We start from the raw sequence: 22,051 nt of genomic DNA, 5'->3' as shown, positions 1-22,051 counted from the left end.
TGAGAGAAGTTGAAAAGTAAGGAAGAGCAGGGGTATAAGAGGGTGGGGACATCAGAGGGAGTAAGAGGGGGTTTGTGAAGAGGAGGGGTAAGAAAGAGGAAGTCCCAAAGATGAGGGTAAGAGTGAGCAGGGGAATAAAAGTAGCTGAGGAAGATGGGGATATAAAAAAAGCAGGGATGAGAAGATGGATAAGAGAGCAGTAGGAAGGTAGAAGAAATAAAAGCAAGGCAAGAAAGAAAAGGAAATGCCTAGAGCTAAGGGGCCCAGTGCCTCAGAGAACCCCCTCCATCTTTTGGAACCCAGGTTGCCAAGGTAAGGCTCTGTCCACAGCCATTGCCCCAATCTCGGCAGCCTGGACTCAGGGTTGTCCTTTTTTTTTTTAAATAATTTTTTAAATTATATTATGTTAGTCACTATACAGTACATCCCTAGTTTTTGATGTAAAGTTCCATGATTCATTACTTGCATATAACACCCAGTGCACCATGCAATACGTGCCCTCCTTAATACCCATCACCATCAGGGTCCTCCTTAATCCTCACCCCAAAGTGTGTGGAATGGCTCCTTCTTCCACTGATTGTGTTCAGAGGTCCCTGTAGGATTCTCCCTGGGCTCTTCCAGTTCAATATTCCTGCTCCTATGTGAGAAGGCCCAATTGGAGTTGCAGCCCTCCTCCCAGGCAACTGTGATTGGCCTACTAACAGACTATGGTTGCTGGGCACTCACCTGTATGCTCTGGGAGAGAGGGAGGGAGAGAGGGAGGCAGAGGTTGGGAGAGGGGTGGCCTGACAGTGGGAGTGTGGCCTTTCTCCTTAATTAGAAGACCCTCCCTCAAGCCCCATACCCCTTAGCCTGGGTCACCATGGCGACAAGTGGGTGAGCAGATTGCCTGAGGAGGACACCAGTCCTGTGGGTGGTTAGGCAGGAACAGGCAATGAGTTAATGAGGGAAATGGAGGAAGAGCAAAAAGGGGCTGAGTGGTAATCCAATTCTTGGCCTCATAGAGGGCCATCTGAGGCCACTGCTGGCTCACCTGCTTCAGAGGTGGCCTGGCGTCCTTCTCAAGTTAAAAGTCTGGCTCTCAGGGCCACCATCTGGTCAGTAAGCCTGCCTTAGTCTCTGCAGCCCTCTTCCCTTACTGGACCTAAGTAGCTCGCCCCAACTCATCAGTGTGAGGACTGGGCCAGAGAGCACCGTATGTTTGGGCAGTCATAGGGCGCGGCCTGAATAATCATGCATAAGAATGGGGAAGAGCTAGGAGAGCCAGGGTTAGGGAAGCTGTGGGACTTGATGGAGGTGGGCCATGTAGGGAAAAGGAAAAAATGTCTCAGAACCAGACAACAGTCCATTGGGAGACCCTTGGAGATCTCTTGCTCTAGTCTCTCAACTCTGGCTGCATATTAGAATCACTCAGTCTTTAAAAAATGCACTCCAGACAAACGAAGTCAGATTCCTTGTGGGTGGGACCCACACATATGTAGTTTTTCAAAACACCCTAGGTAATTTTAATACGCAGAGAACTATCAGCTTAGCCCTTCTACTTGCATTTTATAGATGAGGAAACTGAGGCCCAGAAAAGGGGGAATGACTTGTCTATAGTCACATAAAATAATGGCAGAGGGAGAAACTTGAAACCTGGTTTCTTGGCTCCAACTCCAGGGTTCTTCTTACTGGACAATTCTACCAATGACTTGTGAATTCCACACTTAGGGGCAGGACACACAAAGGCATACACAGGGAGGGTATCTGAGAACCAGGTTGTCTCTGGGCTTTCAGGCTCTTCAAACTCCAGCAGAAAACACTTCTTTATCATGTGCTGTCCTCTAAGCTTAACCATCCTGGACCCTCGAGGTAGTGGCAGAGGATGGGTGGGGTTGGAAGACTTGACCTGGCAGTGCCCTCCTTTTCCTACAGAACCCCCTTTCCCACCTCAGTCAGGCCACTGCTGGGCTCAATCAAGTTCTGGCTGCTGCAGCCAAGTTGCTATGGGAACTGGGAGGGGAAGGAAGCGGGGAGTAACTAGAGGGAACACCAATTAACCCAAAAAGGAAGCTGGGAAGGCTCTCCCACCCCTCCTCCCAACTGGGCCGCTAAGCCACTCTTAAAATGGGAGCAGGAAAGATGAGGGGGATCCCAAACCCTCCCAGGCTCTGCAGCTGCCAGTTTAGGGAGGACCAGGAGAACTTAGAAAGCCCTACCTTCCTGTTTCCTGGTTTGCACCCCTGGCCAGGGCACCCTCATCCCTATGCTCCTTTGTAAAGAAGTGTCTGACTTCTCCTGGCCCCCAGGATGCTGTGTGAATCTACACAAGTGAGTGTGTACACACGCAGAGCCCAAAGCCAAGACTCAGGGCCAGAAGCCACCCTGGACTCCTTGGTGTAAGAGCTGGAAAACCATCCAGAGAGAGGAGAGCTTCTGTTCTTGCCAACCAGAAAGTCGGCAGTTTCTTTCTTGGCTTCCAACTTGCTAATGTCCCTAGGGCCTGTTTCCCCATCCAAATCCTCCCTACAGACCTTCTCTTTATGGCTGCTTATTTTCTTAATGTACTCTTGGGACCCTTGGCCAGGAGCTGCAGCTGCAGAGCCTGTGGAGGCAGAGCAACACTCCGGGCTAGACTTGGGGATGAAACCCACTATCCACAGCACACAAGTAACCACCCCGCCCCCAAATTTTACCAAGGAGGAAACTGAGGCCCAGGAAAAGGGATTGGTTTAGCCATATCAGAGGCATGCAAGAAATCAGCCTCAAACCCAGGATTAAAACAGGTACTCCGACAACTAACTCTGTGCTCCATCAGCACACCTAGAATTTTGTGAGGTGCCTCCTTGGGCAGGGTCCAAAAAGAGCCACATGCTCCTATTCCTGATTCTGGGCTTTCAAAGAATTGGATCAGAACAGGGTAAGGTCAAAGTCAGTCTCCAATTCAGGGAAAGGAGATCATGGACATAACTCTGGAGACAGCTGTAATTCACTGGGATTGGCAGAGTCAGACTGGGATTAGAGGCATTACAGGGAAAATCCAGGTGGATGATATGGCTTTACTTAAGTGGCTATAAAAATAAGCAACAGCTTTCCTGCTTCAGAGAATGAGCAGTCATGGGTCCAAGTGGCCTGGCCTGACCTGGAGAAAAGGCAGGGGAGATAGTTGGAGAGGTGGCTAAGAACTTAAAGCCAGTGCAGTTCCAGAGGCACCTCACACCTCCAAACTTCCCAGGCCACCTGCTCAAAGGCCAATGGCTGGGTGGGCCTGGCTTGGCCAGGGGCAGTTTGATCAGTGGAAAAGTGTTGTTCCTAACGCGGGCGTAGCTCTTAAGGAGCCTAGATGATCCATATCAATCAGAAGAGCAGAGGATGCAGGTTCATGACCACTCCAGAATGGAAGGGACTGTGAGAATCATCACTTCCCTGTCTGCTGTTGGAATTTCCACTCCAACACCACTGCCAAGCACTGTTGTCACAGTGCGTTTATTCTCTCCTAGAGCAGCCTATATCTTCAGACAACTCTAGCAGTTAAAGAAGTTCTTTCTTCTTTCGAGCTGAGATAATGCCTCTCTGTGGCTTAACTCATGGTTCCTACTAGCTCTACAGTCAGCTTCCTGTCCCCCTGGCTAGCCCTGCAGTTATTTGTAAACTTCCCTGAGTCAGGTCTTCCCATTCATTTGTTCATGCCATGATCACTTTCTGAACATCTTCTGAGTATGTGGCGCTGTGATGAGGGGCTACATATGATAAAGATGAATAAGATAAGATTGCTATCTTCAAGAAGAAGGAGAGACAACCATGTGAATCAATCATTGTAAGTCACTGTGCTAAATAGTATGTACTTGGTACAGTGCTAGCGTAATGGGAAGAGTGATCAACTGTGTTTTGAAGGCTGAGGATAGGAAGACATCTCCATGTGGAGAAGGCTTGGGTTGGGGCTTGGAAAAAATTAGTAGAAGTTCACTAGGTGGAATAGGGCAGGAATAAGTGTACTTGAAGCAAAGGAATCAGCAGGTATAAAGGTCTGGAGGTGTGAGATAGTGCTGGGTTCAGACACTGTAAGTAGTTTATCTTAGTTAGAGGCTGCAAAGGGGAGTGTAAAGAGAGGTGAGGCTGCAGAGGAAGGCCATGACCATGTGATGATATGCTCTGGATGCCGAGGAGGAGGTGGGCTTCATCTTATAGGCAATTGAAAGCCTTTAATGAGTCTTGAATAATTGCTTTTTAAAAGATCACTTACCACTTTTGTGGCTAACTTTTCAGGCTATGTTTGAAAATGATGGATGTTGGAGTATAGGCATCAAGACTGCGGGTAGGGTGGCTAGTTAGGAAACTATTGCAGTAATTTGAGTGAGAGATGATGGGGACCTCAACTAAGGCAGTAGCAGCACAATTAAGAAATGGAGAGAAGGGGTGGATGTGAGAAGAGACATCAAGGAGGTAGAATCAACAGGATAACTTATGGAGGTAGGGAACGAGGGAGAGGGAGGATGACTACCAGGTTTCTAGCTTGGGTGGCAGGATGAATAGTAGTTTCATTCGTTAAGGAAGGGAAATCAGGAAGAGGAGTAGATTTGGGGGCGAAAATGATGAATTCTGTTTTTGACCATATTGACTTTGAAGTATATGTGGGTCAACTAGGTAGAAATGTCAAGGAGGTAGTTGGACATAATGGTCTGAGCTCAGAAGGAAGGCCTGGGCCAGAGATAAATCACCAAGGGATAAGGGGTTAATTATTAGAAAATGGTAGGACTATACTTTCCCCTACCCTTTGAAGTTAGGCATGACCCTGTGACTTACTTTGGCCAATGAAATGTGAATTGAAGTGACACAGATCACTTTTTGGGAGAAGCTTTAAGAGTTGGTATATGATGTGGCACATTCTTTTCCCTCTGCCACAGACTGTGGAAGCAGAGTTGAAACGGAACCTCCACTAGCCTGGGTCTCTTGGTGACTATCGTGAGCAGATGCTCCCTGCTAACCTGTTTTGGACATGTCCTGTGAGCAAGAAATAACTGTTTGTTTTGTTAAGCTTCAGATGATTAGGAGTTGTGTGTTGCTGCAGCATAACCTAGCTCACCCTGACTGATAAAGCAAGAGCAGAAGCCAAGGAAGTTGGATAATATTGCCTAGGGAGAGGGAGCACAAAGAGAAAAGGACCAACAGTGGATCCCTGGAAAACAGTAACATTTGAGGGAAAGGTGGAGGAAGGGAATCTGATGAAGATGGGGGAGTGGCCTAAAAGATTAGAGGAAAACAGAAAAGAGTAGCATTCTGTAAATTAGGGGAGGAGAGAGTTTCCAAGAAGAGGGAGTGGTCAGCAAATGAGGACTTAGAAACATGCTGGCAGTCTCACCCTGGTGAGGACGATTTCAGTGGAGCAGTGGCGGCAGAAACCAGACTGTAGCAAATGTGAAGGAAGGCAAATGTGAAGGAAGAAAAATGGAGATAGCTATGTGTAGACCACTCTTCTAAGGAGCCAAACATTCCCAGTTTCTTTTCCTCAATTATTTCATAGGATGTGGTTTCTAGTTCTCTCTTCTATCCCAGTTGTTCATATTCAGATGAGTTCCTATTTTTCTGTGTCCCTTGCAACAGGACTCAATTCCCAAACAGAGTTTATCAACACAGTCAAGTAGAAGTATCAGCCCTCCTGACCTGGAAGCTCTGTTTCTGTTAATGCAGCCTAAGACCACATTTGCTCTCCTGGGGACTATGTGGTGAATACCATTCTGGTAATTCAGTGGAGAGAGATGGAAAGAGATAGGCCTTCCCGGAGTGTGGGATCAAAGGCACAGCCTAGATCAAAGTCCCTGCAAGGAGCCCAAGCCTTCTGGTAAGACTTCTGTATAAATTAAATCCTTGAGACTGTAGGCTCCCTGAGGACAGGGATTGTATCTCACTTATCTGTGCATTGCCCTTAGTGTTTCACATGGAGCTAGGTATATACAAAACGTGCTTGCTAAGTACTTGAAATCTGAGCACTTGAAAATGAAGCCTCCAACAACTAGCCCAGACTGGAGTAAGGTGGAGAACTGCAATAAAAAGGTAGAAGTAACGGGTTATGTAAAGTTAATGTGTTTGCATGAATTTTACAGTTCTGATGGGGAAATTGGAGATGTATTAGCGAAAAGTCATAGAGAACTAAGCAAAAAAGAGGCAAATATTAACTCCAGGAAAACAAGTTGACCAAGGAAGGAAATGTAATCAAGTATTCTATATGACTCAGCTGTGAACAATATTTATAGTCTTAAGAATGTAAAAATGGAATACTGTTAAAATCAGAAATTGTGATATGCCAATATTGGATGTATGAAGGGAGGGGAGTATGAGTGCACATACAGTGCTACTGGTAGTAAGAGAGCTAAATCCTCCTCTAATAAAATTAAGTCAATAGATATTTAAAACAAAAAACTCAAGGAATTGTAGTATTGGCATGCCATTTTGAAATGTGGGGATAAATATCAGAAGAAACAGCTAAGAGATTTGGAAATATTTAACTCTGAAGAGTGAGGCTCAGGGGTTGAGCAGAAGGCTTCTGTTTTAATTATAAGCATTGAAATCTATATTTATCATTTGAAAGTCATTAAATTATATACACACACACACACACACATATATATATATATATATAATTCACACACATACACACACACTGATATTTAAAACAGACAAATCAAGAAATAGCAGTATTGGCATACCATTAGAAATGTGGAGATAAATATCAGAAGAAAAACGTAAGAGAATTTCAAGTGTTTGACTCTGAAGAGTGAGTATACATATGTAGCTTATACAGGTTTCTTAAAATTATGGACATATAATACTTTCATAAAATGAAAATGAAACAAAAAGATAAACTTACCTGCATCCATGAACCTCAAAAACAATAAAACATCTAAGACTTAATCTGACCAACCTCACCAGACTCAGTCCCAAAGCCCCAGGCCCTGCACTGCCCAATCCTGGATCATCTACTCCATCACCACTGCCTGGGCCATGGGCTTGGGCCAGGTCAGCTTAAAGGCCAACAGAACTAATGAGTGGTCCTATAGCCAGAGAGAGGAACTAATATGAGAGGACAGGAACTTTGGGGGCTTCTGTGCCCCATGGTTTTGCAGGCCACCACAGGAATGTTGCCAGTGTGACAGTGACAGCTGTAGCTTCCTTTGAGCTGCACACAGACATGTGCAGCATAAAATCCCACTGCCCCCTCCCAGACACAGCTGTCTGCCACACATTGCTAGCCCTGGGCCCAGGCCCAGAAAGCAATCTCTAGCCTTCCACCAGGATCATTGTGAAAGCAGCTCCCTGACCCTGCCTTACCTCCTTCCCCAAATGCAGTACCTTGATAGACAGATGAGAGGCTGGGGAGAACAGAGACCTGATAAAAGGATCTGTCAGCCGTACTTGGTCTCTAGGGATGAGGTGAATCAAGGCTTTGGAGTCCTTCCATCTCTGCCTCTTTCTCTCCCCACCTAAGCATGTCTTTGTGCCCTTGCTCACTAGAATCTCACCAGTTGCCTTCTGGCTCCCAACCTCCCACTCCCACGCCAGACACTTCACCGCCTGCTCCCAAATTACCTTTCCCTTCTCCTAAGCAGTCCATCCCAGTGTTGTCAATCTCAATTGGGTATTCAACAGTCATTTGGATGAAACACATCTAATTAAGGTGAGAATAATACTGGCTGCCATTTATTAAGTGCTTGCTATATGCCAGGCTCTGTTCTAAGCAAGTGACATTTATTAACTCATTGAATCCTTGCAACCACCCCCTGAGGTGGAGACATATTTACGGGTGACAACAGGAAGGACCAGAGAGCTTACATAACTTGCCCAAAGCCACACAGCCAGTAATAATAATGGCGGCTACCATTTTGTGAGCATTTTCCATTCCATAGATACTGTAGTCTTAAGGTTAGCACATTGTATGCCATTTAAGCATTACAATGACCCTATTTCTTAATTTTCAAATGTGGAGAAAGTGAGGTTCCAAGAGAGTGAAAGAATATGTTTAAGGTCTCAACAACTATTTTATGGAGAAGACCGATTTCAAAGCCAGATTTACCAGGACTTCAGTGCCCAAGCTCTTATATGCCCCTTGGCTGGTCTCTCCATTTCACTACTACCACTGAAGGAATTAGCTCTTTACTCAAACAAATCTTTTTGATGGAATTTCAGGTCAAGTTGGAGAGAGATTTCTAGGACTAATTGGAAGAGTGATTTTCTACCATCAGTGTATTCAGCCCATTTCTTATATGAGTAAGGTTTTCCTTGTAAGGGGATGTGGGGGGGGGGAGAACATTTGGGCACTATGGGCTATACACGACCATTTCCACTCTCCCGTCAAAGCACTCCATTCCCACTTTCCTCTAAACACACACACAAACACATACCTTGGGAGAAGGAGATGTCGAAAAGAGGCAACTACTGCTCTGTTTCATCCAAACCCATCAGCTTCCTATCCAGAGCCTAAGGCTCGCTATTTCTGCTTTAATCTTTAGCAGCTGGCGAAGGGAGTGCAGCTGTCTCCCTGTAGAAGGGTTTTCTTGCCTTTGGACACTGGCTCTCCCGTTCCAGGTCCTAGCATTTAGGGGCTTCTGGAAATGTCTTGCCCTGGAAGATTCCAGTACAAGAGTCCATTCCCTCAGAAAGGCCTCAGGGCACTCTACCTAATGGCTCCTACCCAGCATGCCCCAGAAATGTCCGCATTGCAAAGCCTTTGCTCAAGTCAGAAGGAGAGTCAGCTAAAGCTGGTTTCTGATTCTGGCCCTGCCAGTGGCTAGCTTTGTGAACTTGGACAAGTCACCCATAAGGAGGCAGGGACTCAGCCACTAATTTGCTAGGTGGCTATGAGCAAAGTACTTTCCCTTTCTGGGCCTCAGTGTGGATCCAAGAAGGTAGTCCCTAGGGAGGCAGCATGTGTGCGAGGGTCAAACATCTTTAAACTCCATCCTGTGGTCAAATCCTATGTCTGCTCTTACCAGTTATGAGACCTCAAGCAAGTGACTTAAATTCCCTGATCTCCATTTTCTTCACATGCAAAATGGGGATAATAAAGGCACCTATCCTTGCCTTTCTATAAATTATGTCTGTTAAGCAACTAGCATAAAGCTTTACCTATAGTTTAATTGCCCAGCCGGAGATTGGGTAGTCCCACTGCCTTCTGGCAATCAAATCCCTGGATTTGACCTGGATTCAAATTCCAGCTCCAACTCTTACTAGCTGAATGACCTTGAGCTAGCTACTTAATCTCTCTGAACCTGTCTTCTCCTATGTAAAATGGGGATAAATATTCTTGGACTTCACAAGGCAGACGAAAGAATTAAGGGTCTGGGATAGTTCTTTTCTTTCCCATTCCCTCCTTTCAGCTCTAAGATTGAAACAACAAATGAGAAAAATAACTGCCACAAATGTGATCAGAAAAAGGTTAAAATCATTAATACCTATAAAAGAGTACATAAAAATCAATAAAAAACCACAAGACGCAAACAGACGCAATTCACAAAATGGGCAATACAAATGGCCTATAACCAAGAAAAACAAATTTTTGACCTAAGGAATGCAAATTAAAAGCCAATGCTATACCATTTTTCACCCCCAAATTAGTAAAGCTTTAAAAATATGATAGTCAAGGCTAGAAAGGGGTGGTAAAGTAGTCCCACGCTTTTGGTGAAGTTATAGGCTAGACTAATCCTTGTGGAAAGAAATTTGGTGAGAAAGAAATTTGTATGTCAAGAGCCTTGAAAAGGTTAATACTCTTTGATTCTGTTAGACGAGTCCCAAATGTTCATCTTGTGGAATTAATGTTTATGCTCCCATTTGTATGCAAAACAAAGGAAAGAAAAAGTCATTGTGTGTGCAAATGTTTATGTAAGCTCAGAGAGAGGGGCGGAAGGATACACACCAAATTGTTAACATCAGCGACCTCAGGGCAGTGGCTCTGGGAGGCTTATTCATGTTTTCTTTGTAAACCTCTGTATTGTTAGATTTGGTACAATGAGCGTGCAGTATTTTGTGATTTGAGAAACTCAGCAAAGTAGAGAAATAAGAAAAATATGATTGAGATAGCATTTATTAAAAAAGGAATCATAGATCTGACAGATTTATGAACAAAGATATTCATCATAGCGTCAATTACAATAGTAGAAGTTGGAAGTAAAGTAAATATCGCATAGAGGACTACTTCAATAAATTGCACTATATTCATGTGATAGAATATTGTACACTCCTCAAGACTGATGTTTTTGTTTAATTACATGGAAAGATACTCGGTATAACTTTTAACAGTAACTGAAAAGAACAGGGTAAAAAAACTGTATGATTTCAACTATGTAAAAATAGGCAGTCATGTCTATTAGGGTGGCTCTTATCAAAACAGGGAAAATAGTAAGTGTTGGGAAGGATGCGGAGAAATTAAGAACCCTTGTGCGTGGCAGGTAAGAATGTAGAATGGTACAGCTGCTGTGGAAAACAGCGCGGTGGTTCCTCAAAAAGTTAAACGTAGAATTCCCATGCGATCCAGCAAGTCCGCATCTAGCTATGTACCTCCAACAATTGAAAGCCAGGACTTGAACAGATGCTTGTATCCCAAAGGCCGTAACGACATTATTCACAATAGACAAAAGGTGAAAGAAATGAAATCTTATGTCCACGCAAAGGCTTGTCCGTGAATGTCCAGAGCAGCTTTATTCGGAACTGCCCAAAGGTGGAACTAACCCAAGTGTCCATAGAGATGAATGGATAAACAAAATATGGTAGATCCAGACAATAAAATATTATTCAACCATAAAAAGGAATGAGGTGCTGATACAGGCCACAACATGGATGAGCCTTGAAAACATTACGTTAAATGAAAGAAGCCAGACACAAAAGGACATGTAGTGTATGATTCCACGTAGATGAGGCTCCTAGAGGAGTCAAATTCATAGAGAGAGAAGGTAGGATAGAGGTTACCAGGGGCTGGGGGAGGGAAGAATGCAGAGTTATTGTTTGATGGGTACAGAGTTTCTGCTTAGGAGAATAAAAACCTTTTAGAAATGGATGGTGGTGGTGATTACACAACATTGCAAAGGCACTTCATGCACCTGAACTGGGCACTGAAAAGTGGTTAAAATGGAGAACTTTATGTTATGTCTATTTTAAGATACTGAAAAAACTAAACAGATATATATATAGGGGCGCCTGGGTGGCTCAGTCGGTTAAGCGTCCGACACTTGATTTCAGCTCGGGTCCTGGTCTCGGGGTCCTGGGATGGAGCCCCATGTCTGGCTCTGCGTTCAGTGGGGAGTCTGCTTGGGATTCTCTCTCTCCCCCTCCCTCTGCCTTTCCCCCACTCTCACTCTCTCTGTTTCTCTCTTTCTGAAATAAATAAAATCTTAAAAAATGATATGCCACAAAAAGTCATATTTAGAAGGAAATACACTGTAACATTAAGAGTGTCTCTGGGACCTTTTACCTGTTATACTTCTATTTTCCAGAATTTCTCAGAGACCATTTTTTTTGTAATTGGAAAAATTTTTAAAGATTCTGAGTCTACAATTCTGGAGGACTGACTTGGTTGGAAGTTCTAGCTGAGGTGACCACTAAGCAGATATGTTCACCTTTCACAGATCTGCCAGGTTGCCAGGCTATCCAAATAATCGAATAAACTTACAGGAAATAATGGTAACTCCCACCACCATGCCTTGTCCCTCGGCAGGCAGGCAGAACTTGGTGAGTTGGCATTTCCTTCTACCGCCAAGAGAAGCCTAGCTCTCCCAGGCCAGGGCTCACCTAAACAGCGGCACGGCAAGTGGGTGTCCAAAGCTCAGAACAGGCCTCGGCAGGCTCTGGGGTGACAAGGTCTCACTGTTTCCACTACCAGCTCTCCCAGCAGGTGCCAGGTGGGGCTCAGGCCTGTGCTAGGCCTGCCTAGGAGGACCTCCTCCCCTCCTGCACCGGAGGAGGCTGAGAACAGAACAGTTACCTTCCTCCAGGCAGGAGGAGCCCGGCCCCTCCCACCTCCTGTGTAGAGCCTGCAGAGAAAGGGGGCAGCAAACACCACCCTTCCTGGTACCCATCCTCTGTCATTCTCCCAAGAGGATGCTGGTGACTGTCACTGGGTATCAAGGACAAGAGGCTGGGGGGCTGAACAAAGAGGATGTCGGTGGGTCCCCACTTTGCACCTGAGCCACTCCAGGGGGCCCCAAGCTGCCAGTAGGCCTTGCTGGACCTCTTCTGAGGTCAGGGTGGCCTTGCAGCCCAGTCTCTCAGCAGCCAGCTGGGCATTGATTCTGACAGCTGGAGGAGATCATTAACATTTTCTTTGTACACGTGTGCTCTTGGGAAAGAACAGACAGACCTGATTTTTTATCCCAGTCCCTCCACCTTTTGGCTATGTGGCATGGGTGGGTCACCTGACCTCACTGAGCCTCAGCTGTCTCATTTGAAAAGTGGGGATAATGACAGTACCTGCCTGCTGGGATGATTGGATTTAAATGAGTTTAGGGACACATAGAAAGCCCCTGTCATCTCGCCGGCACTCAAAAGCTTGCAGTTTTCTTTCCCCTTTTCCCTGTTCCACCCCTTTCTTCTTTGCTGCCTGTTTGCCCAGCCTTCTAGCCCAGAGACTTGTGGCCCGGGTTCCAGCTCCCTTCCCCAGGATCCGTTTGAACAGGAGCTTTGGTTCTGGCAGCTCCTGTCACTCTGTAGTAACTCCCTCCCTCTCCAGGGCCAGCTGCAGCTCGCCTGTGCCCTTGCACTCCCCTCTAAGCACCTACCTGGCTCAAGGTGTCAAAAATTCAGGCCTTCCTGAACCTGCTCTTATGCCTAGGGAGAAAAGTCTGATCCAGCATCCCTGGCTGCCCGCATGCATTCTGGTCTAAGTGCCTGTAGCCACAGGAGCACAACACACCCATTCCCCTGAGACCTCCCAGGTCAGCGTCGGTCAATGGTGCTTCTGGAAGCCTGTGTTTGTCTAGACCCCTCAGAAGCTGCCCCTGGCTTTCCAGTAAACACCTGCAGCTGGAATCAGCGTGTGGCTGAGACGTGAGCTAAGGTGGGGGTGGGGGGCAGGTTTGATGCCTGGTCTGCATGGCCACACAGCAGGTAAACAGCTTCCGAGGGTGGGAACACAAAAGAACTGCCCTGAGGGAGAAGATTTTCTAGGGCAAACTCCCACCCTTGAGCCTGAGGTGTCTTCCTACAACCCCACCTACACAGGAAGGGGTGGGGGTGCCCTTTCCATGAGGTACCAATGCCTGGAGAGGAGTCGACATGCACCCATAGGACTTAGACGCGCCCTCTCGGACTTGTGAGGTGTTCAGAGATCTCTGACCCTCTTTTATTCTCAGCCCCTCCCACTGTCTTCCCTTCCCTCACCCCCCCCTCCATTGCCTCCACTGTGTTCAGCAGACTCTTCCAGCCAGACCATGAGACTAGGTGGGAGGCTGCTGGGCTCCCTTCCTCCACCTAGCTCCCCCCACCCCCACCTTCAGGAGATACCAGTGTATCCTTCCTGGAGGTTCCCGTTGCTATGGTGACTATAGTAGTCAGGCACCAGCCTGTGGGAAGGATGGGAAGTAGCCATGAAGAAGACTGTGTGTCCGTGTGAGTGTGTGTCTGTGTCCAAGTGTATGTGCATGCACACGTACACATGTCCGCTCTGAGCAGGGAGGGGAGAAGGCAGGGAGGACACAAAAGCAGAAAGGGAGAGGGGGAGGCAGGGAGGGGACAGAAGAGGGGACCAGAAGATGGAAGGGGAGGCATGAGAAGGCACGGGGATAAGGGAGGTGCAGTGTGAATGGGGTGTGAGAGATGCAAGGGGTGAGGGGGCATGGAGGTTATCAAGGGCAAGAGGTACAGTGCAGGGTTCGGGGGGGGTTGGGGGGAGGCCAGAAGAAGGGAAAGACATGAGGTAAGGATTGGGAGGGGTGTGTGGTAGAGGTGGGTGATGAGGGGAGGGGGGTGGGATGGGAGATAGGGCAAGGGGCTGGAGGTAACTGCTGGGAGAAGTGGGGGTTGGAGGAGTGTAGGGGTGAGGATTAGCAAGTGAGGTGTGAGGTATGGTTTGGGAATGGTCTAGGGCGATCTTCTAAGAGGAGATCAGAAAGGTTGTGGGGCCACTGGTATGTGGATGGGGGATATTGAGTGTGGGCTAAAATTTGGGAAGACTATGGGGGGCGGGGTGGGTCAGATGGGGGTGAGGTGGTCTGGAGAGGTGTGGGCAGCATGAGGTCACTTTCCCCCTCCCACACTTAATCCACCATAACCTTGTCTGAGCTATGCACATTGCCTCTTCTCTGTCCCCGCGTCCTTCCGGAAGCCCAATGCTCACATTCCTGGGCAATGAGCTTCTGGATTTAGAGGCTCCTCCTCAGGGGAGGCTTTGCCATGCTTCCCAGGAGGCCACATCTTAACTGCCTCCCCCTTCTTCCAGCCCCCTGCCCCTGCCGCCCCAGCATGGAACAGAGCACCCTCTTTGCCTGTGAGAACCCTGGGTCAGGGAGGCCGACTGTGGGGCTCGACTCCTGGCCTGCAAGCTTGGGTGACAACAGGGACCACTGCCAACTTATAGCATCTGCCCTTTGCCCCGTGACCTGAGCTCCCTGCTCTCAGCATCAGTGTTAGCCCAGGAGTCCTGCTTGGCAGGAAAGCTGTGGCAGGTGGGAGGAGAAAGGAAGGCAGTGAGGCAGAAACAGCTGCCAGCCGGAGTGAAAGAAGAGCAAGGCCCCAACGGGTATGGGCAGAAGGTGATGCATTGGCTCTGGCCGTCCCCCCTCTATGTGGAGGTGTCAGGCCCCTCGCCAGCCCCTCCCATCCAATGCCACTGTTCTGGGAGCAGGCTCTGCTCAGGGGCCTAAACCCCGCACTGAAACAGACCTCAGAGGTCACCTGTCCAACTCCTCCCATAACCTGGAGTTATAGCCGTCACCACAGCATTTCCTCCAAGGGTCTGCCTGAGTCCGGCCACACGTTTGCCGGGAGCAGGAGCTTACTTCCCCTGAGGGCAGTCTGTTCCCTCTTTGGAAGGAAAAAAGCTGCTAACTGAGCCACTCCGATGTGCCAGGCCTAGGTGCTGTGCAGACTTGTCATTAATAATGGCCTCACAGGGCTGTTATGATGGATTAGCTCCAGTTTACAGATGAGAAAAGTGAGGCTCTGAGAGTTGAAGTCCCTAGCTCAAGGTCACACAGGGAGCAGATAAAAGAGCTGGGTTTGATCCCAGGACTTTGGAACTACAAAGTCCCTATGGGGGCTAAGCAGGACATGCTTCTTCTGAACCATGACAACTCTTCTGGGGTTTGAAGTCAGAGATCACATCCTCCTGAGTCTCCTCATCTCCAGGGGAAACAGCTCCTTCAACTCTATCCAGGAGAACCTGGGTTCCAGCCTCCTCCCCACCCGCTCAGTGTGAGATCCAGAATGAAACGCACAGTCTGCCAGGTGGGTTCAGGCCTGTCCAGAGCAGAGTAGAATTATCACATCCTTCCTTGGCACCAACCTTTACTTCTGTGGCCCTATAGCTGGTAAGAGAGTGAATTGTCCTTCTCTTGGGCTTCTATCCCTTCTTGGATCAGAACTCTGAGAGAAGAAGCCAGGGTTTTGTTTTCATTTCCACCACTCCCCGTAGTCACAAGGTCCTAAATTTTAAGTGGGAGACGGGCAGAGGTGGGGGAAGAGGGGACAGGGGACGGGAACCAGGCAGGGGCATGGCAGGGCTGGGAGGATGGAGAACTGTGGGGGGGGAGGTGAGGTGTCTGTCTGGCAGGGCTGGGAGGGCCGGCCAAGGGGAGGGGGAGGGGAGGGCTTCAGGGCTGTGTGCACAGGGAGATAAGTGCCTGGTGGAGCACTGGGCTGGGGTTGGCAGAGGCCAGGGTGGGGATGGGCATCGGCCTGCCTAAGTTAACATCCCTTGTTGTGTGAGAGGAAGTCAGTCGCACATTAAGGAAATGTTGCAGCTGGTACTAAATTGGGAGGTGTCACAGGCAGCAGTGAGGACAGGTATGATTCGTGGGGCCCTGCATGGCCCAAAACAGGGGCAGACACTGCCGAAGGAGAGAACAGGGTTTCTGGAGCTGCCCAGGAAAGATCTGACTGAGACACTCAGGACAGGGCCCCAGGGATGGGGGTCACCTGGGCCTGCAGCAGCGGCTCCAAGCTTGGTTTCCAGAAGTAGAGGAAGCCTCCTCATCCTGGCCTGGGCTATGGGCTCTCCACCTGGTGGGAAGCTTTGAGGTTGAGGCGTCATCTCCAAGGGATCCCATCTGGGGTAGGGGCTAGACAGAAGAGGGCTTGGAGCCTGGGGGCAGGCCTGGGAATGGGCAAAAAGGACCGGGATAGAGGTAGAGTGGTGGGGTGAAGGGAGGGAGGCTGTAGGTAGGAGCAGAGCAGGGCTGCCTTTTCCCTCAGTGCCCATAATACAGCTGAAATCCAGAGTCCTGTGGGTCTAGGCCTCAGCTGAGGCAGCGAGCGCGGGAGAGGAGTGGGAGACACCAGGAGGAAGCAGGCACTGCCCTTCTCCCAGCACAGCTGGCAGCAAGAGAGCAGGCGGAGTTCACTTGAGAGGGAGAGCAAGAGAGTGACAGTGACAGCCACAGCAGCAAGGAGACAAAGGAGAGCAGGGAGGGCCCTGGCCATGGGGAACTCGATGGGAGGCTATGGCAAAAGCATGCCTCTACTCCTCTGCAGAATGTGCAGGTTGGAGGCCTGGCACTCCTGCTCGTCAGCTAAGCGACCTCAGAGGGCAAACTGCTTGGTCCCCCTGCACCTCGGTTTCCTCGTCTGTCAAATGGGGATAATGGTGCTGGTATCGCCATCCTCCCTGGGCAGTTGTGATCTCGTAATATCTGTGAGAGAGGTTAAAACCCTAAGCCTAACACCCATGTCAGGGGTTATATTATTCCTACAAAACACTATCAGCTCTCTCTTCCCATTGATCTCACAAAAGACTCAGGATGTGGACAGAGCAAGGATTATGGGTCCTGTGTCCCAGATGAGGAAATGGGAGCTTAGAGAAGTGAAGTGACATGCCCAAGGTCACACTGCTAACAAGTGGTGGAGGTGATGCGGCCTCCGGAATCCAAGACATCAGCTGTCTTTCTCCTCCATCAAAGTGCTTGGGAAAGATAATTAATACGGGGGATTATCATTGAGTGTGGGATCAGACTGAGCTTGGAGCCAACTACAACGTGGGAAAAAAACCCATGGGAAAGTTGTGGCATGGTCTCTCACTCATCCCGGTGACCAAAGGGAAGGAGAAGGATTGGGGCTATGGGGCTGGAGGGAGGGCCACAGAGAGAGACATCCTTTATTCCATCTGCTGTGGACCACATCCCTCTGCTCTCACTGAGTGTATATCTGTGACTGACATCGAGGGTGTGTGTGTCTCTGTCTATGACAAAATGTGTCCTTCTTCATGTGACAGTTCTTCCGCCTGCCTGGGTGTCTCTGGCATCATAGGAGCTATGCGTGTGTGTGACAGGGTGTCTGCCTCTCTGAAACTGTTTGTGGGTGTGACGACCTCTCTCGATCTCTGTATGACTTTGCCTGGGGTGGTGGTGGTGGTGTATGGCAGTGTGTGTTTGTCTATCTGTCTGTACACCTTTAAGAAGTGGAATATCTCATTTGGTAGTGTGAGTGAGGCAGTGAGTCAGCTGAGGCTGAGGGAGGCGGGAGGGAGACTGCTAGGTTACGAGAACAGGAAAAAGGAGAATGAGAAAGTGAAGTCAGGAGCAAGGAGCCACCCCTTTCCTCCCCAGTCCCCTGCCCAAATCCTTAAGGAGCCCACCAAGAGCGTGGCACCCTGAAGAAGTCCACAGGGGGCATGTTAGTTGGAAAGGGGCACTTTCTGCCCCTCCCCAAGGCCTCAGAGGGAGACAAGCTAGGATAGGAGTCACTGTCTCCCTCTCCAGCTCTCAGCCCCCCGCTCTAGGAGGAGTGAGGCCACCACCCCACCTGGTCTCCTCCTCACTTGACCCTTTGACCTTGCTATTCTCTTTTCTCCCAAAGGCAGGCCACCTGGCCAAGCTGAGCAAACAGAGCAGTAGCATCACATCCCAAATGTTTACAGCCGCCATGCACCTATTGTCCAGAATGACCCTGCCGAGGGTCAGGAAGTTTCTCCATACCCAGCTCTGCCCTAGGCAGGCGCGTTCTGCAGTGGCCTCCCCTCCCCTCTGGATGCCTGTCGCCAGCAGCCAGACAGCCGGCTTTCCCTCCACTGCTACCCCAGTGTGCTGGGAAGGCACTGGGAGTTTTGTAATGCAGCAACCCCCAGTGGCCCTCCCACCAGCCGCTGTACCCCGTTCCCCAACTCCTTTTATCAGGGAAGAGGAGCTGGCAGGTTCCCTCCTTGGGAGAAGACAGGCACCCCTGGGCTCCAACTCAGGTCATATAAGGTCAATAGAGCTGAGTGCCCCACCGGCAGGAATGCCTCTTCTCTCACCCACTGGCAAGGGCCACAGGGTGAGGGTTAGGTTGCCAAATATTTTTCCTTCCCCCTTTGGCCTTCCCCCTGCACCAGTCAGTCCCAGGACTTTCAACACCGGCTCCGGAAAGGAAGGGGCACCCCTGGCTGAGGCTGGAGGCCGGGGGCGGGGGTGGGGGTGTGGGTGTGGGGAGCGATTTGCCAGATCCCTCTTTCCGCCCCTTTGCCCATGACCCCTCCCTCCTCATGCAGGGGCGGGGCGCCAGGAAGCCCCAGTCCGAAGGTGCCCAAACCCGGAATTAATAGAAGTTGGCCGGGTGGTTAACTGACCTGAATCCCTGAGGCACCCTTCTCTGGGGAGGGTCCCAAGGTAGCACTCGTAGTGCCCTACTGTGAACGGTGGGGATGATGGGAGGAGGTGAGGTGGAGAGAGGGGGGAGACCTCCTTTTCTCTGCGGGTCCCACCGCCACCGCTCCCACCGCCGAGGGAGGTGTTGTGCCCGTGGATGCCAGTCCCTACCTTACAGCCTTTTGTGCAGGACCGGATTGAGTACTCTTCTGCCTGTAAGTATTTATGCAGCACGAGGTCGAACTCGTCATATTTTTCCTGAGCATGTCGGTCGAGCCGCTGGTACGCCTCGATACAGTTGCTACACACCTCCCAGGCCCCGGATCCCGGGCTGGCCACCACGGCCAGCAGGTCCCCCAGCAGAGTGTCCAGGCTGCAGTCCAGGCTGTCGGGGCGGTCCATGCCCAGCAGCAAGTCCCAGACCGTGTAGGTGTCGCAAAAGGAGAGAGTGAAGTTCCGAAAGTGGCCTTTGAGCAAGTTTTTTTTGGCGGAGGGGAACTCGGCCGGGGCACGGGAAGGGGAGTCAGGGGGCCGCAATGGGGGGGCTGGGGTAGTCGGTTCAAAAAGTCTCTGCAAAGATTGCAATTTGGTGCAAGCTGCGTCCAGCCCCGTGGGCTCTGGGACGCCACCGCAGTCCGGCCTGGGACCGGCAGCGGGGGCGGCTTTGGTCAGGTTGCTGTATTGGGGGCCGCAGGTGCCCGGTGGCGCGCTGGGCTCGCCAGGCGGCGGCGGCGGCAGGGGCAGCACCGCGCGAGGAGGCATCGGCTGCCGCTCCCGGCCGGTCCCCCAGGGCGGCCGCATGGCGCTGCTCAGCTCCCTGGCCCGGGGCCGGGCCCCCGCGCACAGCCACAGATGGTCAGCGAGCAGCACGGTGAAGAAGAGCAGGGACGCCAGGGACAGTCGCCATCGCTGCGCCCGCTCAGAGTCAGCGCAAGGTTTGTCGCTCGGCCTGGGAGCCCAGCAGCAGCAGCAGCAGCAGATAGTCAGCGCGGCGGCGTCTTTCCCGGGCCACATCCAAGCGCCCCTGAACATATTTCAGGGGGGGGTCCGGGCTGGAGGGATCAGGCAGGCGCGAGGCCGGACGGCCGTCACGGGCGGGCAAGCGGGCTGCGCGCCGCTCCGCGCTCCTCGGCGCCGTCCAGGTTCTACCTCGGGGGCTGCATGGTGAGGCAGGCCGGCCAGCCCGGGGCCCCGCTCAGGCCAGAGTCGCGGGGTGCTCTCGTGCCGTCCCTGCGCTCCTCCTGCGCTCCCTCGCTCGCTGCCCGGGCGCCGCCGCCCGGCCCGCTAGGCACTGCCCGGCGTCCCGGCGGGGGGCGGTGCGGGGCACTGGGGCGGTGGCGGCTGCGGCGGCGGCGCCGCACTCCTCATAGTGTCGGGCCCCTCAGCTGCCCTCGGCTCCGCGCCACTCCACTCCGCGCCGGCGGCCGCCTGGCTCGCACTCTGTTCTGGCCGTCTCGGCTCGGCGCAGCTCTGCGCCCCTCAGCGCCGCCGTGCGGGCCCGGCCACCGCGCTCCGCTCGCTCGCCCCGCGCCGCTCCCGCCCGCCCGTCAGCCCGCCCGCCTGCTGCCTGCTCCGCGCCGCTCCCTGACTCGCTCGCGCCCTCCTAGGCCCGCCGGCCAGCCGGCTGCCCGGCCCTTTGGGCTTCGCTCGCGCTCTGGCCGTTCGCCCGGGCCGGTCCCGGGCCGGGTCCGCTCCGGCTCCGCGCCTGCTGCTCCCGGAGTTCCGGCTCGGGCGGGCCACCTGGCTCCCGGCGGCGCCACAGGCGCCGGACGCCGGCACGGGGCTTCACTTAGTGCGCCTCTCGCTTCCGTCTCCCGTTAGCACCGCTGTGGCGGCCGCCGAGCCGCACGGCCCGTGGCTCCCGCTGGCCATGCCCCCTCAGTCTGTCGCCATCTTCCGCTGTGCGGAGAACACCTTGAGAGCCCGTGTGTGAGTGTGTTTGGCGGGGAGCGGGGCGGAGAAAGAGGCACTGAGAGGAGGAGGGAGCGGGACTGGGGCCCCGACTGCGCCTGCGCCTCAGGACTCGCTGCCCCCCCCACCAGCCCCCGCCGGCCGCAGCCTGTGCTGTTTGGGGATGTTTCCAGTCCACCCCCAACTCCATTCACTTCAGCGCCTCCGTTCATCCGCCCGCTCCCCGCGTGCACACGCCACACGCTGAGTCCCAGGCCCCGGCGCTCTCCCTCCCCCGCCCACCTGGGCGCCCGCCTCCCTCCCCAGGGCGGCCGCTCACTCCTCCCCCCCACCCCCCCCAGGGCTAGGGGACTTCTGAGGGTGATTCTTGGTGGCAGGAGGCAGGAGCCTTCTCCTTAGCGTCTCGCTGCCTCCCTGGGTCGCCTCCCCCGTCCCCGTGACTAGGCGATGCTGGAGCCGGCTGCAGATCGGACCAGTCCCGTGCCCCTAACTCAGCAGTCGCCCTCACTGCCCTGCCCGAGGCCAAGGCGGCCCCTGGTGCTGAAGGACAGCTCCCAGCTCAGCTGCCGCAGAGGACAGGGCTCGGAGAGCGCCCTGGAGGGGGCAAGACGGTGGGCTAAGGATGGGTAGTAGAGATAGGGTGTTGTTTCTGCCCTTAGTAAGATTTACAGCAGCCTCTCCCCCTTCCTAGCTTCTTGGCTCCCCCTACAGGCTGCTGAGAATAGCAGAGAGAGAGTTAGGGAAGCTGCGCCGCCCAGATGGAACCATGTGCTTGGGGCCCTCACAGAGTCACATGGCACTAGGAACTCAGACGTAAAAACGTCCTGCCACGCCAAACCTCGTTTGGATTCCACCAAATCTCAGACTGGTCCTGTTGTCTACTTCCTTTCCTCACTCCCTCCCACTCCCAGTAACTCCCCCATTCAAAATTTTAACCAACCATTACCAGTAAAAATGTGTTAATATTAAGAATAACAATAATAAAATTGCTTTTATTGAGCGTATATTAGGTGCTAGGATACTGCTTTAGGTACCTTACACACATTATTTCATTTAATCTTCACAAAAATCTTATGAGATAGGTACAATTGTTATCTTCATTTATGTATGAGGAAGCTGAGGTTTAGAGTGGCTAAGTTGCCTAAGACCACAGAGCTGGTAACTGATGAAGCCAAGGCAGAAACCCAGGCAATCTGGCTCTAGAGCTCTCTTAACACACCAGGAGAGCCCTAGAAAGGTGAAAGGGTGGAAGACACAGTCCTACCTTAAAGGAAATTGCAGTCTACAGGAGGAAAAGAAAGCCCGTAAGTTGGCTAATGGGAGGGTTCATGGGCTGGAGACTTGGATTCAAGCAATAGCTCTACCACTGAACACAACATGTGTCCTTGCTTGAGAGAGTGCTT

General features: G+C 51.5%; 1 protein-coding gene and 1 long non-coding RNA gene across 5 annotated transcripts in view; one reads left to right on the top strand and one right to left on the bottom strand.

The window, feature by feature from the left end:
- The window catches only part of NALF2 (NALCN channel auxiliary factor 2), a 28,068-nt gene extending 7,810 nt beyond the window's left edge, over positions 1 to 20,258 (bottom strand). For both annotated transcript variants that reach the window (XM_026485808.4, XM_044379314.3), the window contains exon 1: positions 18,909 to 20,258. In XM_026485808.4, the coding sequence (XP_026341593.1) occupies positions 18,909 to 19,769 (861 nt within the window). In that variant the 5' untranslated portion in view covers positions 19,770 to 20,258. The remainder of the gene's footprint in view (positions 1 to 18,908) is intronic.
- LOC113245617 (uncharacterized) overlaps positions 18,638 to 22,051 on the top strand; it is a 242,589-nt gene continuing 239,175 nt past the window's right edge. For 2 of the 3 annotated variants that reach the window (XR_008959210.1, XR_006408266.2), the window contains exon 1: positions 18,640 to 18,952. This is a non-coding gene — a long non-coding RNA (uncharacterized LOC113245617). Of the gene's footprint in view, positions 18,953 to 22,051 lie in introns of all 3 variants that reach the window. The other variant, XR_008959208.1, reaches the window with a different exon arrangement.

This window comes from Ursus arctos, chromosome X (assembly GCF_023065955.2).
Source record: "Ursus arctos isolate Adak ecotype North America chromosome X, UrsArc2.0, whole genome shotgun sequence".
NCBI classification, from domain to species: domain Eukaryota; kingdom Metazoa; phylum Chordata; class Mammalia; order Carnivora; family Ursidae; genus Ursus; species Ursus arctos.
Note: the sequence above shows the minus strand (reverse complement) of the source record. Positions and strands in the feature narration are given on the sequence as shown.